General features: G+C 39.1%; 1 protein-coding gene and 1 long non-coding RNA gene across 3 annotated transcripts in view; one reads left to right on the top strand and one right to left on the bottom strand.

Annotated features, from left to right (window-relative positions):
* The window catches only part of LOC144651572 (uncharacterized), a 33,670-nt gene extending 28,429 nt beyond the window's left edge, over nucleotides 1-5,241 (bottom strand). The window contains exons 1-3 of the long non-coding RNA XR_013570342.1: nucleotides 5,130-5,241; nucleotides 4,784-4,885; nucleotides 101-161 (exon numbers count right to left, since the gene is read on the bottom strand). This is a non-coding gene — a long non-coding RNA (uncharacterized LOC144651572). The remainder of the gene's footprint in view (nucleotides 1-100; nucleotides 162-4,783; nucleotides 4,886-5,129) is intronic.
* Nucleotides 5,242-5,605: 364 nt separating this feature from the next.
* On the top strand, nucleotides 5,606-14,835 carry LOC144651526 (transcription factor E2F5-like). Of its 2 annotated transcripts, XM_078511489.1 has the most exons (7): nucleotides 5,606-5,740; nucleotides 5,872-5,981; nucleotides 8,696-8,966; nucleotides 10,043-10,316; nucleotides 11,079-11,132; nucleotides 11,409-11,456; nucleotides 12,600-14,835. In XM_078511489.1, the coding sequence occupies exons 1-7, from the start codon at nucleotides 5,621-5,623 to the stop codon at nucleotides 12,746-12,748; spliced, it is 1,026 nt and encodes a 341-aa protein (XP_078367615.1). In that variant the 5' UTR covers nucleotides 5,606-5,620; the 3' UTR covers nucleotides 12,749-14,835. The 2 variants fall into 2 exon arrangements, with proteins under 2 accessions (XP_078367615.1, XP_078367616.1); XM_078511490.1 differs by lacking the exon at nucleotides 11,079-11,132.
* Nucleotides 14,836-18,712: the final 3,877 nt, after the last annotated feature.

Below are 18,712 nucleotides of genomic sequence, written 5' to 3'. Positions count from 1 at the left end.
AATAGGCTGTGCACTTGCCGCATACAGGTCTTGGCCAGACCGCGGAGATGTGTAGTGTGACCATTGCTTTCAGATGGTTTATTAAAAAATATTGCATTACCAGATGAAGTGAATGGCAAGCTTTCACAGCAAATCAGAAATGGCTTTCCTTGCATAAAAATCTGGAACAGAAGTTATTTTATCAAAATTATTTTTTTATCAAAATTAATCTTTTCTCAGAAAAATTAGCCATACCGTTTTTACTCGAATAAGCGCCGTGGCGCTTATTGAATTTTTCGTGCCTCAGATGTGGCGCTTATTCGAGGGCAGTGCTTAATTGAGGGCGGCGCTTATTTGAAAATTGGACGCGACAAAGAAATCTTTTCTTTTAATTTTTAACGGTATATCTTATATCGGAACGAAAATTTTACAGTAACTAACAGGAGCATCTCTTGATTGTCACCATTCGTCCCTTCTGGCACTTTAACAAAATGTCACTGCAATTTTAAGCAAGGCCTTCACAACAGAGCTGCGTATTGCAAGAATTCTGAGAGAACTTTAATAAATCTTTTTGAACTGAAGAACATCGCTTTTGATGAAAAAAATTTGCCAATACTGTGTTAGAGATGCTTTGTAGTGTTTTTTTAGTTATACGGAATTAATCGAATAAGCGCCGCATCGGGACTACAGCGCTTTTTCGGGGGCGGCACTTATTAACTTTTTTGCTCTAAATGCGGCACTTATTCGAGGGCGGCGGCACTTATTCAAGTAAATACGGTATGCAGACTGACCAGTTGGCATTCATGATAATGTATAAATTAAAGACATTGATGATGATGAATTGTATAACAATGACACAAGCATGGGACAAAGAAAAAATCTGAGTCCCAACATGAATTGAACCCATGGCCTCCCAGATCCCAGTTCCAAGGGTGCCCTAACCAACTGAGCTTCGAGAGACATGTGGTGAGGGGGGGCATTTACTAGGTTGATAAAAAAGACACTCGTCCTGCATACTAGTTCTGCTAGGATCAGCAATGTCTAAATCATCAATTATGTACTAAATAATAATAAAAAAGGTAAATTTTAAGCTGGGTGATATTTAAATAATAAAGATGAATTATAATTGTTCAACAATGACACTAGCATGGGACAAACAAAAAAATCTAAGTCCCCGCCCGGAAACGAACCCCTGGCCTCCTAGACACCAGTTGAGGCCTCCCTCCTCCACGCATAGCATATGCGTACAAGGTGCGGGGGGGGGGGGGAAGTTGGGGTCTGCAGCTCCCCCAGTACCGAAATTTGATCATGAGCGTTTGCGTGTAGTGGATCCAGTTTAAGACCTTGAAACAAAGCTGTTAAAAATGTAATGAAACTAATGCTTCTGGCTCAAATGTTTTAAAAGTTCTAAGGGCTAGCTCAAAACTTTCAACAAAATGTTTTAACCCATTCATTGCTGAATGTTAATTTCACATGCTTTTGTGTAACTTTCAAGTGCGGGTAAAACAATAACAAATAAAACAATTTTATAAGTTTAAAAGAAAAGAAGCAAACAAACAATAGAAACAATATTTTAGCCATAATTTGAATTTTGTTACATACCGGTAAGTTGCGATTAGCATCTAAACCCTTTTTGGTGACAATTCCAAATGATACCTACTGCATGGTGTCATTCTGAAATATCAGAAAAAAAGTTGAGAAATAAGCTGATTTAGTTAGAACTAAAGTCCGGGGGGTACTCCCCTATATCAGGTATATGGGTATGTGCCGCCCCAAAGGGTATGGCCCCGGGGGGGGGGGGGGGGTACTCCCATAAATTTCGGATAGGGATGTGCGGCCAGGGTTCTTAAACCCTGACCCTATTTAAGGATAAATAAAGCGAAAATTGATACCCTTTTAAAGGCCCAAAACCGAAAAATGACACCCTATTCAAGGGGAGGAAAAGCGTTCCGTGACGACCCAAATAACGGCTAACCGCGCACGGCAAGACACAAATCTTTATAAAATCGCTTTTCTAATACCTGAACTGAAAATTCAGTTTTAAGATATCTTTTTTTCGTTTAGCTGGGCGTTTATTTTAGCTAATAGAATTTAGGTACCCTATCTAAAATATATCATTCCAGCTAAATTTTACCTATTCATCTTTGTTACGTTGACTTCCGTTCAGCACTGATGGTCTGAAAACGGGTATGGATTTTTGAGGCCAGGTCTGAAAACGGGTGTGGAAAATGGCATTTTTTGGTCTGAAATTGGGTCTAGATTTGGAGATGTGGGCGGCACACCCCCGCCAAAAATTCCAAGGAGTACCCCCTGGGAACTAAATCAAATGATGGGGGGAGAGGATGGCTGTATGTATTAACAAGAGGAAAGGAGGTAGCCCCCCAGAATAGCCATGTGAAAAATTTCCTCTCCCCACTCCCCTGTACAAATGAAACTTGAACTCCTTTTAATGTTTAAACATGGCTCACCCTAAAAAGTACCAACAAAAGTTATGACCTTAAAATGGACCCAGTTGGCTTACCAGTTCTTTATAGTAAATACCGCAAGAGGGCAGGAGCTCATTACCCCCGGAGCGTAATTTTGTGGAATAGCGTTTTCACAGTAAAGTTATTTTTAACTAAGCCTTTCCTGCGAAAATCAAATTCGATGAAGTTAGCTACTATTTTGTGAAGAAATACTAAAATCATCGCTTGAAATACTGTCAGAATACTTCCTCGCATGTATCCACCATTTTAGCATTTTTGATGGGTGTGGTACTGTAGTTACATATCAACAGTCAAATACAAAGTCGCTTGTAATTGGCTATCCGAAACCAATTCGCAGGAAAATCGTATCTAAAAATAACTTAACTTGTGAAAAGGCCGTAATTGACAGATGCAGTATGGAAGTTGCATGCTCCGGGTAATGGGCTCCTGGAGAGGGTGACTTCACTGGGCAATAATAATTATTAATAATAATAATAAATAATTAACTTATATTACGCAATTATCAATTTAAAAATTTTCAATTGCGCATTACAATATAATTAAAAAATAAAAAAAGCTAAAAATTTAAAATTTAAATTCACAAGCCAAAAAAGTTTAAAATGGATTAATAACTATAAAAAGAAATGTACAATTAAAAAGCTTTTGAAAATAAAAAGGTCTTGATGGCTTTCTTAAGGACAGTGCCTCCTATTGTTACTGCGCACTTGTTCTGCGCATCACGCAATGCATCGAACACACTGGACGCGCGCGCTTTTGACTAATTTGCTCGCTCAAAATGACGAATTCAACTACGCGACCAAGCGCGTGACTAAAAATCAAGAAAGATTTCTGCTGCAACGAAATCCAGTTTGTGGACATATACTAAGCCAGGTACAGCGGAAATGCAACATTTTAGTTCCCATTGACCTCTAAAAATGGTCACATTAACAGTCAAAAACAAATCGCTAAGCGCTTAAATGTAACTCGCAAACTGCTAACTATATATGGCGTGCGCGCGCGAGATGCAAATATTTTACTCGCTAGGGAGGGGAAAGGAAAAATGTAACAGACCCCAAAAACGATTTTGATAAAGCTTGAAAAGAACTCGTATAACTTTTAAAAACGCGTGGTGACCCCTACTTTTTATTTTATAAAATGGAAGCGGAAAGTCTATAGAGCGCTTGTTTAATTTGTGATTAAGTGAAAAAAAAAAGTTAGGCCAATTTTCTGGCCGTGCAAGTGAGAGCTGTTAGAGTCAAAAATTGCTCAAACACAATTATTTTGTTAATAAAATCGTGGATCACGCAGTTTCAAATACATTATTTGTAAGTTGTTTTAGAGATTGTTATATTTAATGTTGATTTTGTGCATGAAAAACTAATTTCAAATGGAATTTGCAAGAAAATTTTATTTTGTTTTACGTTTTTTTAAAATGCCACGTCAGCATTTTTTCCAGTTTTCAAACTTAATTATCTCGAAAATTTGCGTGGCTACCCCCAATTTTCTTTTTGGATTTTAGTAGCCCTTGATAACATCTACATTTCTTGCATAGTCATCGGCCGGGCAAAAAAACCTCGTTATTAGTAGGCACCGTCCTTAAAACTTTGCACTGATGACATGTTTCTTATTTCACAGGGCAATTTGAATTTAACACCTAAAGGAGACCAATCTGGGGGTGGCTCAAGGTTTCTTGGTGTTCTGCCCTGAACACCCCATTACGTTAAATGAGATCAAAATCTGTAATTTGCACCCTTATGCGAGATAACAAGCATCCCAGTCTCTTTTTTATATGGGAGTCCCCCTACCCCTGGTAGTGCTAGTACTGAACTCTACTTGCTGTAGCATGTGAAGCAACCATGAGTTTTGCTTCATACCCTAAATGGGATCCTCGCCAGGCTAATTTTGGATTACCTGATCATGAGCATATTTAAGACGTGAGAAGTATGAGGAGAGTACAAACTGGCAGGCTTTCCTATGGTGCTCCTGCCCATTTTTCTCACTCAAGTTGTGATTTGTGAGCCTCTCGGGTTATTTGTCCCAGGGTTAGGAGCAATAGCCTTTTAATGGCGGTTGCCTTTACACTGATGGGGTAACATGCACTGGGGCAGAAACCTGTAAGAAAAGGAGGATGAGCAGGCTATGGGAATTGGGAGGTGAAAGGGTAGGTAGCAGTATTTTAAAATCCAGGGAGGCATAGGCGTACGGGCGTTATTCCCTCCCCCCCCCCCCCCAAAAAAAAAAAAAAAAAAAAAATGGCATGGGTTGAAAGCCGAATAAAGAGGAATATAAAAGTCATAAAATGGACAACAAAATGTGCATTGAAATAAATGTGTACAAACCTTGCCTGCTTGCATGATAGTTCTTTAATTATTTTTCGTGGTGTTGCCTGAAGGTGTCAATGCACTGAATACTTCTTCCTCGGAAATATTTATTTATCCACTCTAGTTCAGCAAAAATAAAAGTATTTTTGGGGCGCCAATTTACTATAATTTTAAAAATGCCTGAAAGGAAGAAACTGGATATAGAACTTCATTTTGACGGCCTCGAAAATTTCTTGTCAGTACATGTAAACAAACAAAGAAAACCCCCTCCTGTTGAGCTGCAATAAAAACTCATCTCGCGAGCATAAAAGCGTAAAAGTGAAATTAGAAACTGGCTCTGGAAAGATTTAAAGCTAGAACTTACCTTAAACGCTGTATTAAACTTGTCTTTATACAGTAAAATGTTAATATTTTAAGCAAATTGAGAGAATTTCTTTCCCTGTTCGGGGAAAGTTTGCCTTGACCTTGAGGTGCGGTCCCCAGAAAAACCCGCGCGCGGGAAAAAATTGACGACTATGTCTTGGGACCCTGGTAACGAAGAATCGTGGACAAAACGTACCGGGGTGGGGTAAATCTTGGCATTTTAGTTTTTAAATGTTCTTGCGTTATTTAGTTAAAACAAACAAATTTATCTCTTTATACGCATTAAATTACATGTTCTCTCGAACAAATGCTGTTTTAAAATTCAAACTGCAGAAAAACTACGGTAAATGCGACAAGCTAAAACAAAGCAAACAGCCCTCCCCTGCTCGAAATACCGCATCAAAGGCGACTCCAACGGGCGCACTATTTAAATTTCACCATTAGCCAATCATATCAACGCACGGTCTTTTTGCAGCATGCAGCTCGGCTATCATGGCGGATTTCGGTTCTCCGGGAACGCCAAGCAGACACGAAAAATCTCTCGGTTTATTGACGACAAAATTCGTTAGTTTGCTGCAAGAAGCCAAAGATGGTGTCTTAGATCTTAAAGTGGTGAGTACATGGAGAAATCTGGGTTTTCCGACCGGCGAAAGAAGAAATTTTCGTGTTCGGCTTGGCTTTCCTTTGTGCCCCCGTTGCATTTAGCATTCACCTTTTGAAGTGTTTACCTTTGTCGATTTTAGGCAGCGGATACTCTTGCTGTTCGTCAAAAGCGAAGGATTTACGACATTACAAATGTTCTTGAAGGAATTGGACTGATCGAGAAGAAATCGAAGAATAGCATTCAATGGAAGTAAGTACAAATATAAAGGGGAAATTATTTCATGTGACAAAGGCAATCGCGCGGGACGACGAACGAATTCCATCGCAGCTCCCTTAATCTCGCGGGACGTGCAGTGGCAGAATTTTATCACCGAACTTCGCACAACCAACATTTGTTACGGTTAAATCCCATTATTTGTCAATTGTTTTGATACGATCATACTTCTAGAGCGAAGGAAATCTTACATTTTCTGAGTTCTTCGCTTATTAGCGTTCGGACGCGTGTTTCTAGCGCGCAAACTTGATTTCGAAGACTCGTTTACCGCCATTATTTTGGCGCCCTTTGCTGGACGCGGTAAATAGAAAATGTGTGTAAGAAATGGAATTAATTTCTCTCGAAGACAGATCGCAATGCTATTTTACATCGAAAGTGTGTTACCTTTGCGAAAAATGTTCTTGTTTAGGTAAGCTTATGTAAGCTAAAACAAAAGAGGAAGTCGGAAAAATTTCGTGTGATCGTTCAGTGATTTTGCGGTTAAAATACAGTGCGTACCTCGTAGGAAAATAAATTTATATTAAAGGTATCCTTAAATACCCTTTAACAAGTTTTGATTTATTCTAAACATTCAAAATCACTAAGATCTCGTCTGCACTTTAAAAATCTTGTGACGTTATATTTGTGGCGTGATTGTGGAGCTTTAATGTGAAAGGACAACCTAATGATGGCCACATAAAATATATTGGGATTTTAACTGGATTCCCGCCAAAACATACTCTACTTTTATAATTTAGCTCTGTATATTCCCTATTAAAGATTGGAATTAAGATAAGGGATTCTGATTGCTAAATTTTGAGATTTCATTGCTTTCTTGATAAACAAATATTATTTATGATATTCCCTCCTCTGCATCCATTGGCCCTGGTCCATAAATATTGCAAGTTGTCTTTTAATTATCAAGATCATGCCCAGTGCAGACGAGCAAGTACTAAAACCTAAAACAATGGAACAAAACCACCAATATGAAATTGCCAAAATCACCAAAACAAGCAAAACCCATTACAATTATTGAGGGCTAACAGTAAGCAGGCTAACCGGAGTGCACCTTCCACTCCGGTTAGCCTGTATATTGATAGCAAATTGTTATGGGTTTTGCTTGTCTTGGTGATTTCGTTTCATTTTGCTTATTTCAGTCGTTTCAGTTGTTTCACTCATTTTGGTGGTTTCGTTTCTTTGTTTTGGGTTTTAGTACATGCCATGCAGAGTTCATGCTTTCACTTACACTGCAACAGCTAACAGCTAATTCAAGCATTAAGCCTGACTGGCCTGGCAAATGCATGGCTTCTGAAATGAATGCAATTTGAGGTCAATCATGCAAATTCTAGTCGCCAATTTGGCAACCAATTTTCAGGATTTCGTCGCCAAAGTGAAAAATTTAAAAGCATAGGGGCTGCATTAGGCGCAATTTTACGTCCTGTTGTGCCTAACTAAATTAATGCATTCATCTTCGAGCAATTTTCAACTGAGTGTCTTAAAACCAAAACCAAAGTAATTGCTCTGACCAATCACAAAGAACACAGACAATCGAGTGAACCAATCAAAACTTGAAGCAAATTAAATACATGTAGTCGGCAAGAAACATAGGAAAGCTGTAAAATGTGTGTAAGTCTTAATTAAGCGGTTTTAGTCTCACTTCTTAGAGATTTTGCTGCATTGCAATCAAAATAATTAACAAAAAGTGGTGAATAGTATTTTCGGAGTGCTTTAAATGCTGTTCAAAATGAACGTTCCTAGATAACTCCTTCATCAAAATATGGTCAGTGTAATTATGATGACATATTCATCAGTGTGAATGGGGGATTCCAGAAAATATGCTTTCATATTTTAACCACCCTTTGCCCGTTTGGAGTTTCTGTAATTTCGTCAAGCCCTTTGGAATTACCGTCAGGGTTCGCAAATACAGCCAATTTTGCATATTTTATGCCAAACTTTTTCAAATGACTCCACTTTTGTTACAGAGCAGTACAGACAGGCTTTTAGCCAGGATATAAAAAGTGGGAGTCCAAAATTTTTATAAAGCCTGACTTTGTCCCCATAGGAGGGCCTGAGCAGCATGCAAGGTGTTTTTCTGCAGTTATGAGTGCAAACGTGTCTAAAAACTTCCAAATTTGCTGGTAAAAACCTCTGTATACAGTAATTCATATTAAATTTTTGTGATAAGTGGCCGTCCACAGGACTCCTGGACTCCCACCTGGCTAAAAGCCTGAGTAAAGAGGGAGTCATTATGACTGCAGAAATTCTGGGATGAAAATTATAAGTATATTATAAGTATAAAAGTTCTTTCCCTACTCTTGTTTAACAGATACAACATACATTAACTTATGATTGCTTCAAATTGGTACAGTGCGTAAAAATAACAATATTTTGTCATGTACCTATCCACCATCTTAAAATTGAGCCTTTAGGGTCAGCAATCACTCCCAATGCAACAAGTGAACAAGTGAAACACTTATTAATAAGCCTACTTTTTAGGATGGCAACTATGCAATGCAACTACTATTATTAATCAAGAATCAAAATATTTTGAATTTTGTACTTGTGCTTATGCTTGGGTTTGTGCCTTGTAAAATCACTTGAAAACCTCCTTTTGGTAAATTACACATTAATAATAATAGGCCATGATTAACATAAACTTTTTGGTCTATTTGCGGTAATTTAACTGTTTGATTATTCTTCTTTTTTCACAGGGGAGCTGGGCCAGGATGTAACACGCGAGAGATATCAGACAAACTTGTACATCTAAAGGGAGAATTGGAAAGACTAGAAGACAAGGAAAGAGAACTTGATGAACAAAGATTGTGGGTTCAGCAAAGTCTAAAGAATGTTTCAGAAGATCCTGAGAATGAACAGCTGGCTTACGTCACCTATGAAGACGTATGCCACAGTTTTAGAGGGGACACATTGCTGGTTGTTCAAGCACCATCTGGAACGCAACTTGAAGTTCCAATCCCAGAGACAGTAAGTTGACGGCTTGCTTACACTTACCAGAGAAATGCAATCATAATAGCAGGGCTGCAAATAGTTTTTTCACTTGAAATACAGTCGAATCCCGATAACTTGAACCTTCAAGGGAAATCGAAAAAGGTTCGAGATATCGGGAGTTCGAGTTACTGAGGGTAAAATTAGTTAGAAAATGACCTGAAGGGGAATCGAAAAAGGTTCGAGTTAGCGGGAGTTCGAGTTACTGAGGGTTCGAGTTATCGGGATTCAACTGTATGTCCTACTAAGACACCATCTTGGTCAGACAAAACAAAATTGTGGTCGGACATTACCAAAAACAAAAGGTTGAATTTATTCATTGTTGCCGTAAAATGATTTACATTTAAAAAATTGTCTGGACCTCATGTCCGACCACACTTGGCATTTCGTCGGACATGAGCATATTTTGGTCGGCCAATGTCCGATGACCGACTGTTATTTGCAGCCCCGTAATAGTACTAGAATCCTTAACCCTTTGAGTCCCATGAGTACTTCCAATTTTATTTCAGACTAAGTCTGTAGAGAAGTTCAGCTTTTAAATTGCTCTCTGGTGGGTGCTGCACATGGGCAGGCACCTATTTTAAATCTTGTTGAAAACCCTGGGCAAATGGTTTTCTCTATTTCTTGTGCATCCTTATCACTTTCTAAGCATTTTGATAACTGAACAAAGCTAAGTCATGGCTTTTTAATTTAATAAATACATGTATAAATAAATTATTATAATGATACTTTCTCTCTTGGGAGGCGTGGTGGCCTGATGCTTAATGCGCTAGACTCTGGATCGAGCGTTTCAGGTTGGTGCCCTGGCCGGGGCACTGGGTTGTGTTCTTGGGCAAGACACTTTACTCTCATAGGGTCTCTCTCCACAAAGGGGTATAAATGGGCACTGGCAAATTTACTGCTGGGGGTAACCCTGTGATGGACAAGCATCCCATCCAGTGGGAACTAGAAATACTCCTAGTCACTTCATGCTACTAAAACTGGGATAAGCTCCAGCCTTTTGGGCCACTTGGCTCAAATGCAATCTTAACCTTTTTTTTACTTTCTCTCTCAAGACCCCAAGCTCAATTCAACAAAGTAAAAAATACCAGATCCATTTGAAGTCTCAGAGTGGTCCAATCCATGTACTTCTGGTGAACAAGGATGCTGCTGCTAACAGCCCTGTCGTAACTCCCGTGCCGCCGCCAGCTAATGACATCAACTCAAACAACCATGCAGCAGTGAAGGGTGGTGAAGAACCCATGGAGACTAATGCCAATTCTAAACACACAAATGATGTCAATGCTAAACTGGGAGCTGTCAAGACTGAAGTTATTGAGAGTAGTAGAGGTATTGTATTCCCTCTTTATGGGTTGTTAAGGAATTAGATTTACAGTAAGTATGAAATGGTCTGTGACATGGGTGGCTCAGCCTAAAATCATAATATTTATAATTTCTCACGACTCTACTGAAATTTGATGTCGAACAAATTGACCTGATATAACTTCAACCAAGTGCTTACACTGCTTCTTTTCACCTGCTGACTAAAAATAAAGCTGTCAAATACATCTACTTTCTTTTTTGTCCTGCGGCAATGTGGTTTTCCTGTAAACAATGACTAATATTTCAAACACTGTCGTTTGCTAAAATATCTACACTGTGTAAGCTGTGAAAGAAGGTTTAGGAATAACCACCATGTACAGGGGGGAAGTTCTGTCTAGGACTAGTAGATTTTCCTGCCGGGGAAATAAATTTTCATGCTCACTTGGCCAATGGGAAAAGGCCCATGCAAGTCACAGGCTGACTCAATGATAAACAAGTAAGTTAAGACAAGCATGTAATTGTCCCAGGCAAGTAATTTTTAAAATAATTTAAAAAAAAAATTTTTATAAAAAAAAAAAAAAAAAAAAAAAAAAAAAAAAAAAAAAAAAAAAAAAATAAATAAGAGCTGCTTCTCGCTAGGGGCAGGTTGGAATTCAAGTGTTTTCAATCCCTGAATGTTTTCTGAGGACTTAGCAACTCATTTTTGCTTCTTCTTTTTTTTTTTTGCTTTTCAACCTCCCTTTTCATGTCGGTTTCAGAGGTTTAAGGTTTTATTTTTTCTGTCCTCAGCCAATGAGCTTAAAGAGGTTGCTAATGACATTATATTTGGAAATAGCCTCAAAGGTAAAATGTTATTTTGTTGTTTTGTAAACTGCATTTTTTTTAGAAGTGTTTTTAACTGGCTTATAAAAATCACGAACTCTTTTAATTAGCACCACTCACTCAGGTGTTTATCAAAAAAGTTTGTGATTTTGTTGGTCGGTCCATTCATGAAGATCATCCCCCAAAACGACAGGTTTTCTTCAAACAGACAGAACAAAACATCTAATTTAAAGATAATCATTCTGGTTCTTCCTATCAAAACTAAACCAGTAAGGTACCTTTCTGTTTCTTTCTCAGAACCCAGTATTGCTGAAGAAGTTATGGAAGAGTTTATGTCAGCAGAAGGTATGCTTACAAGCTTTTGAATTTTGAGCGCTTTTTTATGCTCCCTCCAGAATTTAAATTGGTTAAGCATCTCCTCAACATCTTACATGTATGAATGCATAGAGGTAGTCAATGGACTTTGAAATCAGTAGTCGAACAGTAGATTCAGGTTGAGCATTTAACGGTCTCAGTTGTCGCATTTGTTGGTTGATTGATTAGGTTGCAAGACTAAATTACAAAGGTTGCTTGGTGAGAATACAACGTTCTGTCTTGGAAAAAACATGTCATTTTGCCTCGCAACCTAATCAATCGACAACTGCCAACAGTTCCCTCAAAGCTTAGCTTCTCAGCCAACTGTTAATTTTTCAGACAATCTTCCAGCCTCAAGCTTTACCCTCAAATATACCAGCTGCCTGAAGGGGTTTGTTTACTAAAGATTGTAAAGGATACACTCTGACCAAAGTGGCCTGCGCTGTCAGAGCTTATTTCAATTTATACAACACAAAGTTACTTGGAGTATTGCTACTCTGCCTGAAATATGAGATGCGTGTCCATTGTAGGTTATTCCCCACCCCCAGGATTTTGTCAGGTCACCCCTGGGTGGAGTAGAGAGACACTTTGAGAGTGAGGTGTCTAGCCAGAGTTCAAACTCAAATTTATCTATCCAGATCTCAACACCGGCCTAACCATAAGGCCTATGACTTAACATCAAGTTTATTACATGCAGTGACTATCAGTCTTTATCACTTCAGTGGAATCTTGATTTCTCAAACTTCCTGATAACTCAAACCAAAAATAATTTGTTTTCCAATCCTTAGTTGAACACTTCAATTCCCACCCCCCCCCCCCTCCCCGATTTGTGGAACTTCCCAATTTTGCAAACCAATTTCTGTTTCTCTTGGATGATTAAGAAATGGGTATTCTGCTGTTAAAAATTTAATTTCCCTGTAAAAACTGCTTAAAAATATAGGGTAGGCCTGGGTAGCTGAAATGATTTACACTGGTGCACCCTTGAAATCTAAGTGTGCGACCATTCATAAGAATGCTTTTGAGCCATTTTTTTTTTCTCATGCAGTGCTGTTTTTCCATGTTTTGCAAAATAAAATTTGATATTAAACTTAGCAAAGAATCGAACTGTACATTCTCAGCAATTTTTATTCACAGTGTATGCACCCCTTCTTCGCTTATCACCTCCACCTGGCGAGCACGACTACTACTTCAATCTTGACGATTCAGAAGGTGTCTGTGATTTATTTGACATTCCAAACCTGGATATTGCTTCTCCATTACCTGGGGCAATGGCATCTTCATAATTAACAGATTTCCTGTTGTTCTGCTTGTCAAGCCAAGTGTTTGCAATCTGCTTCTGGCTGCAGTTTATGTCAAGTGGCTTGGATGCCTTTTGCATTTGTGTTTTATACATTTAGCCTATGGCTGGTATACAGAAGCTACTGACAGATCCAGTTGGAAATGATTGATAAAATAATTGTGATGGGAGTGTAGATTACAAATGATTGCAGTAATGTGATCAGGATTAGTGGCAATCCAAGATCTGGGATGTGCAAATTCTCTGAGAAGTGTACTTTTCAACACTGTTGCAGAAGATGGAATCCTGATTGAGGGCATTACCGATTGTCTTTAAAGAGCCCAGTCTATTGGATCACATGTACATTGTGCTTAGAGGGGACATTTTTTGAGCTTCAATTATTTGAATAACAAGAGTTTTTGGTTTAACTAATGGTTTTGAGATGCATTTAGCTTGATAAGGACTTTTCATTTCCCTTCATACATTGTATGTACATCAAGTTGTATCTGTTTTGCTGACAAAAAAGTGGCTAGCTATGAAACCTTGCATACATGTATCTTTGGATGTCCTTTACTTAAAGCAAACATTAATGTCTTGAGTACAGACCTGGCAAGTTCCTCGGTATTGTTTTTGAAAGTTGAAGGCCCATTTTTAGCTAGTTTGGATCCTGAGTTTTCAAGTGATTCCTCATGATTATATTATGGCTTTGCTACATGTATGGGTTTCTTGTAAAGCTGGTTATTTTCCAAAACACTGGCTTCGCAGCCTACAGACCACCTGTATCTACTGATTGGTCCAAAGCATTAGCTACTGAACTCGCTGCACAAGTCAAGCTATAAATAATTTTGCTTGGAATTTTTTTCTCATATGAGAGCTCCTACAAGTTTTCTTGCTACAACATTTCTACAAAATACTTATAGTTTGTTAGCTTACAAATAGCTTAGCGGCATAATGCTATCATTACAACAAAAGTCAGTAAGACCATTTAATGCCTGGTACAAAACCTATCATGGAAAAAATTGAACTTGCTTGATTAATGTTACTCATTTTACCTGCAAGATTTTGCACTAGACTTCATTTTTGAATCAAGGCTAAGGAAAATAAAAAAGTGACCTATTGATGGAGCATGTTTTATCAACAAAGCACACACTGATGTTTTCTGAAAAGATGTGGACATAGACCACATTCTTATGGCTGGCAAATGTCTATCACATAATTTAATAGATGTTGCCTCCAAATTTTGTTAGTGTGCACACATTTTGTGCATCATCGTGGTAAAGTTTTGCTGAAAACCTGGGTTTTAATGTGATTTAATGCAAACAAATCTATCGGGAGGAGGCTTTGCTTCTCGCCTCGCCCCACCTCCTCCCTTCTGCGCATTCATTTTTTTCGCTTCAAGCTCGATAGCCTGCGAACACAGATGTATTTCCAGCTATCGTTTCTCTTTGCTGACTACAAGCTCGACGGACTCTAACAAAAAATTTTTCGCTTCAAGCTCGACGGACTCTGCGAAAAAAATAGGGACTGGTCGTAGTCTAGCATCATGCTTTTTGCAATGAAAACCTGTGAAAATATAACCTAAACTGGATATCCTACATCAAGAAAGCTCTAAATACCCAGGTTTCCTACTTTACTATCCTATAATATGATGTGCAGAACATGCGTACTCTAACAAAAGAAGGCAATGTTGTAAGTAAGAAATCAGAAAAGTGTGTTTCAAACCTGGATCTTTCTCAAAAATAGTTCAATGTCATTTCATCCAAGAAGAACATTAATTTTAAACTTCTATTCAGTTTTCTATTGCCTTAGCTTATTCTGCCAGACAAGAGTGTTAATTTCTTTTATTTGATATATTTTCTACATCATGTATATTGTAAATGGGACTAAATGCTTTTAATAATCGTACATTAGCTCTATAACATTTCTTTTTCCTTCGATCTGTTTGTTATTTCTTCAGCAATTTTTGTAACGTACAACAGAAACTGTTGTTCAATGTTGGCCATAACAATCTTTCTTCTGATTGCTATCCATTTTTCTCCTTTAACGAAGTATTTTGTACATATAAGAATATATAATAACAATAAATATTGCAAAACCAACACAATCTCTGTGTGACGTCACAATGGCTCTGATTACATGTTCCCAGACCCTCTTTCCTTTCCCTCCCTTGAGAGGGGGCCTGGAAACAAGGTAGGGTCATATTTATCTTGGAGAAGATGTATAGCTAATAGATTTAAAGACATTCTTGTCCACATAGCTGTTTGTCCCTCTTAGCCGGCAGAGCGTGTGTGGGGGACACCTGATTTGATTGGCTACATTTTAACAAAGGGAGTTTCAAATCAACCGTTTCAAACTCTTGTATAACAAAGGGATTGGTTGTTCCTTTTGTTAAAATCCAGCCAATCAAATCATGTGTTACCAGAGCCACTTGTTTCTTGAGCACAGCTAGCTATAAAGAGGGACAAGCAGCTCTGGGGTCGAGAATAATAAAGCCGGCTTATCTTGAAAAAATTCAATTTTTTTCAAGTTTGCCATCTATTATCCGTCACAATCTTACTCAGTTGTAGCCATCCTTGTTTATTTTCGATTTATTACTTCTTTGGTGTTCTACCGAAGAAAACTATTATTTTGCGTTTTCGTTCAATTTCTAATTACTTTGTAAATTGGAAAAAATGGCAAAACATCGTGACAGACACCATACGTATCATTTGCCATTTAAGCATACGTATCATTTGTCTGAGACAGCGGAGAAATAAATTGCCCTTGTTCACTGGCCTTTTAGTCAAGGTGGTAACAAAATCACTGACAGAAATGAAAATAAACTCTTGATGATTTTAAATGTAATTGAAAAAATTTTGCTCTTTGAGTTTGTCTTCACGCTCTTTGAAGAGGTATTCGTCTTTCTAAATCTATAAGGCCATTTCTTTTCTTTTGAGAAATGGGGTCATTTTATGAAAAAACAGTATAGCGGCTGTGAAAACTTCTTCTTGTTTCTTTTTATTTTAATTTTTTACGAGAATCCCATCTTTACAGAGCTTCTGACCTTTTGAATCGCTTAGTGTAGCTGTGATAGTATACCAAAGACGACCAACCGTTTGTTTGAACTACGTATATACTAGTTATGCAACGCTTTAGAGTGGTATACTATGAAATATCCCACGAGTCACTCGTAGTGATTTTCTCGGTGCACGAGCCTTTAGGCGAGTGTGTATACCAAGAAAACACAAGTGACAAGTGGGATAAACCCCCCCCCCCCCCCCTCCCCCCTCTGTGCCCCCCTCTCTCCCCTCTCCTCCTCCCCCCCCCCCCCCCCCCCCCCCCCCCCCCGTCCCCCTCCGCCCCCCCCGCCCTCCTCCCCCCCCGGCTCCGCCCGTCCTGCCCCCCCCTTTCCGTGTCGGGGGCCCCCCCCCCCGCCCGTCCCCCCTCCTCCCCCTCCCGTCTCGCCCCTCCCCTCCCCTCCTCTCCGGCGCTCCCCTTCCGCCCGTCTCTCCCCCCGGGGCGTCCTCTCCTACGTGTCTGCGCGCGGCGCCCCTCGCGCCCGGGTGGCTCGCTCCTCTGGCTGTGGGGGTCCGGTCCTCTGTGCTCGTCCACGTTGTTTGGGATATTCCATAGTTTACCACGAGAAAGTGTTGTGTAACTATTTATACCATGCCATAGAAAGTACGCTTACTAAATTTCGTCGAGAATACAATCGCAGCGCACGATGGGAAGGCAGGGTTGAATACCGTCGAATATACAACGGCTTTCCTGTATTCTGATTGGTTGTATTTTCTATGGCGCGCATGGTATAAACATTAAAATGCTACACATAATGTGGACGAATATCAACTAGCACAAATTTGTCGAGGATTAACCCTAGATTGATTCCTATGACGTCAAACTGAATTCGTTGTTGTTGTTTTTTAAAGTTTTATTTACTGAGTAAACAAATAACTATAATTCATTGAATAATACATCAATGCAAGTCTAATAACTTCGGATTATCTTCGGAAATGTTCGGTCTAGAAATTGCTCAGAATACAAAAAGTTGCTCGAAATATGAAAAGTGCCCAAAAGTTGCCAAGCATCTTTCATTTTTAGGACAGCCTTTATAGTTCGAATCCTGGACCCGGTGTCATATGTGGGGTGAGTTCGTTGTTCAGTCCGCGCCTTTGCTCGGAGGGTTTTCCTTCGAGTTCTTTTCTTTTGTTTTAATTCGAATTCAATCGGGAGCACTCTGCCCCATAAGCTTTTAGCTTTTACTAAACACAACCATGTTCTAGATAAATAAAGGTAATTTTTTTCAGAAACAAGTGTCTTGCAAACTGGACACACCGGCTTCATACAAACAAAAGATACTATTAGGTCTATTAGTGATTTACAGTGTAACAAAAGAATTCAGAAGATTAATTCTCAGCAGCACGCGCAATGTTTCATTTTTGACAAAATAGCGCTATTATATTATGCCTCAAAATAGCACCGTCATGCCGACATTATGTTCGCTGTTCCGACTTTGCTATTGTGTCAACCCTGGCTATATTATACATGCAATGGAATGCAACCGCGGGAAACTTCAGTTTCAGGAGCGAAAATAAGCGATTCGTTTTTGTTTTGCACGCAGATGATTGGACGAGAAGTGACAGCAGAGTCGCATCCTGGTTGCCCGTGGTTAGTGACCTTATTGACGTCACTGACGTCACGTCAATCACTGACGTCATTGATAAGATGTGTGTCAAGTTTGTTGTCAGTCTCAGGCTCTCCAGCTCAGACGCTTCGAGAAGTTTAGTCTGGGCTCGCGGGATTCACTAAATTTTACTCGATCTTATATAGAAACTCAGCTATTGTCAGTGGCTTTCCTTACTATTAAGTAATGGTTTTGACAAATTTTTCATGATATAACAGAATTTAACGCCTACTCAATGGAACAACCACTGCGAATTGAACAACACGCCTTTAAAACTAAGAAGAAAGAATGACGAAAATGAGGACTTTTACACTGTGATACTGATCGGATTTTCCACAGGCAGTCGTAGTTTATTTACCTCTTTATCTAAAATTATCATATGTTTTATGTTAACTTATACCTTAATTTATAATGGATATTAGTAGTCTTAGGGCCTCTTCACATGAGCCCGGTTTACGGGCTGTCTCGGTTACCAGGACAGATTTTGACCTCTGTTCATGTGGAAAATTTTAGTCCGGTTGACGGGCTAAACACATAAAGTTGCATCTTCATGGGTGGCGTTGGCCCTGGGCCTCTTCTCCGTGCCGGCTGGCCGCGGTCTCGGCTCCTCCTACTTGTGTTCATATGAAGCTTAAGGTGGGCCGCAGGCGGTGTGGACACGACTCGCAAAGCATGCCGGAAGAAATTCAATTGCACTTATTATCGTTAAGGATGGGCCGATACTGGTTTTTCAAAACGATACGATATCGATACGATATTTGCCTTTTTTCTCGATATCGATCTCGTATCGATATTCGTCTTTCCGTCCTGATGTCAGGTTGCGCCAACAAAGGACAGACCTGGCATTATAAATTTAGTAAGAAAGCTGATTTTGGTCTTTTTTTTCACTGTTGCATCAGAATGTGTGGAAATAAAGTCAAGGCAAGAAAAATTCAATTATTAACAAGAACATCAATATTTCTTTGAGAAAGGGAATTGCTATTTTCTCAACAAAAGGTGCTGACCAGAAGATCGCAGGCTCAGGTCACGTGTGCAGTATCGAAAGCGTATCGAAAGTGCGATATTTTTCGAAAGTATCGATACTTTTCAAAATTGTCAAAATATCGATGTATCGAATATTTGGTATCGAGTATCGGCCCATCCTTAATTATCGTCTGATCGCCGATCTGTAAACATCTCCTCGCGGTGAAGATATTCCGATGATGAAAAAAATATCGTAGGAAATCCATTCAAACTTTCGCGAGCCTAGTAACCTATAGATGATCATAGAGGCGTATTGCTGGATTCATAAAGGCGACATTTTACGGC

The sequence above is a fragment of the Oculina patagonica genome, chromosome 4, assembly GCF_052425735.1.
Source record: "Oculina patagonica isolate OP01 chromosome 4, crgOcupat, whole genome shotgun sequence".
Taxonomy (NCBI): Eukaryota; Metazoa; Cnidaria; class Anthozoa; order Scleractinia; family Oculinidae; genus Oculina; species Oculina patagonica.
Note: the sequence above shows the minus strand (reverse complement) of the source record. Positions and strands in the feature narration are given on the sequence as shown.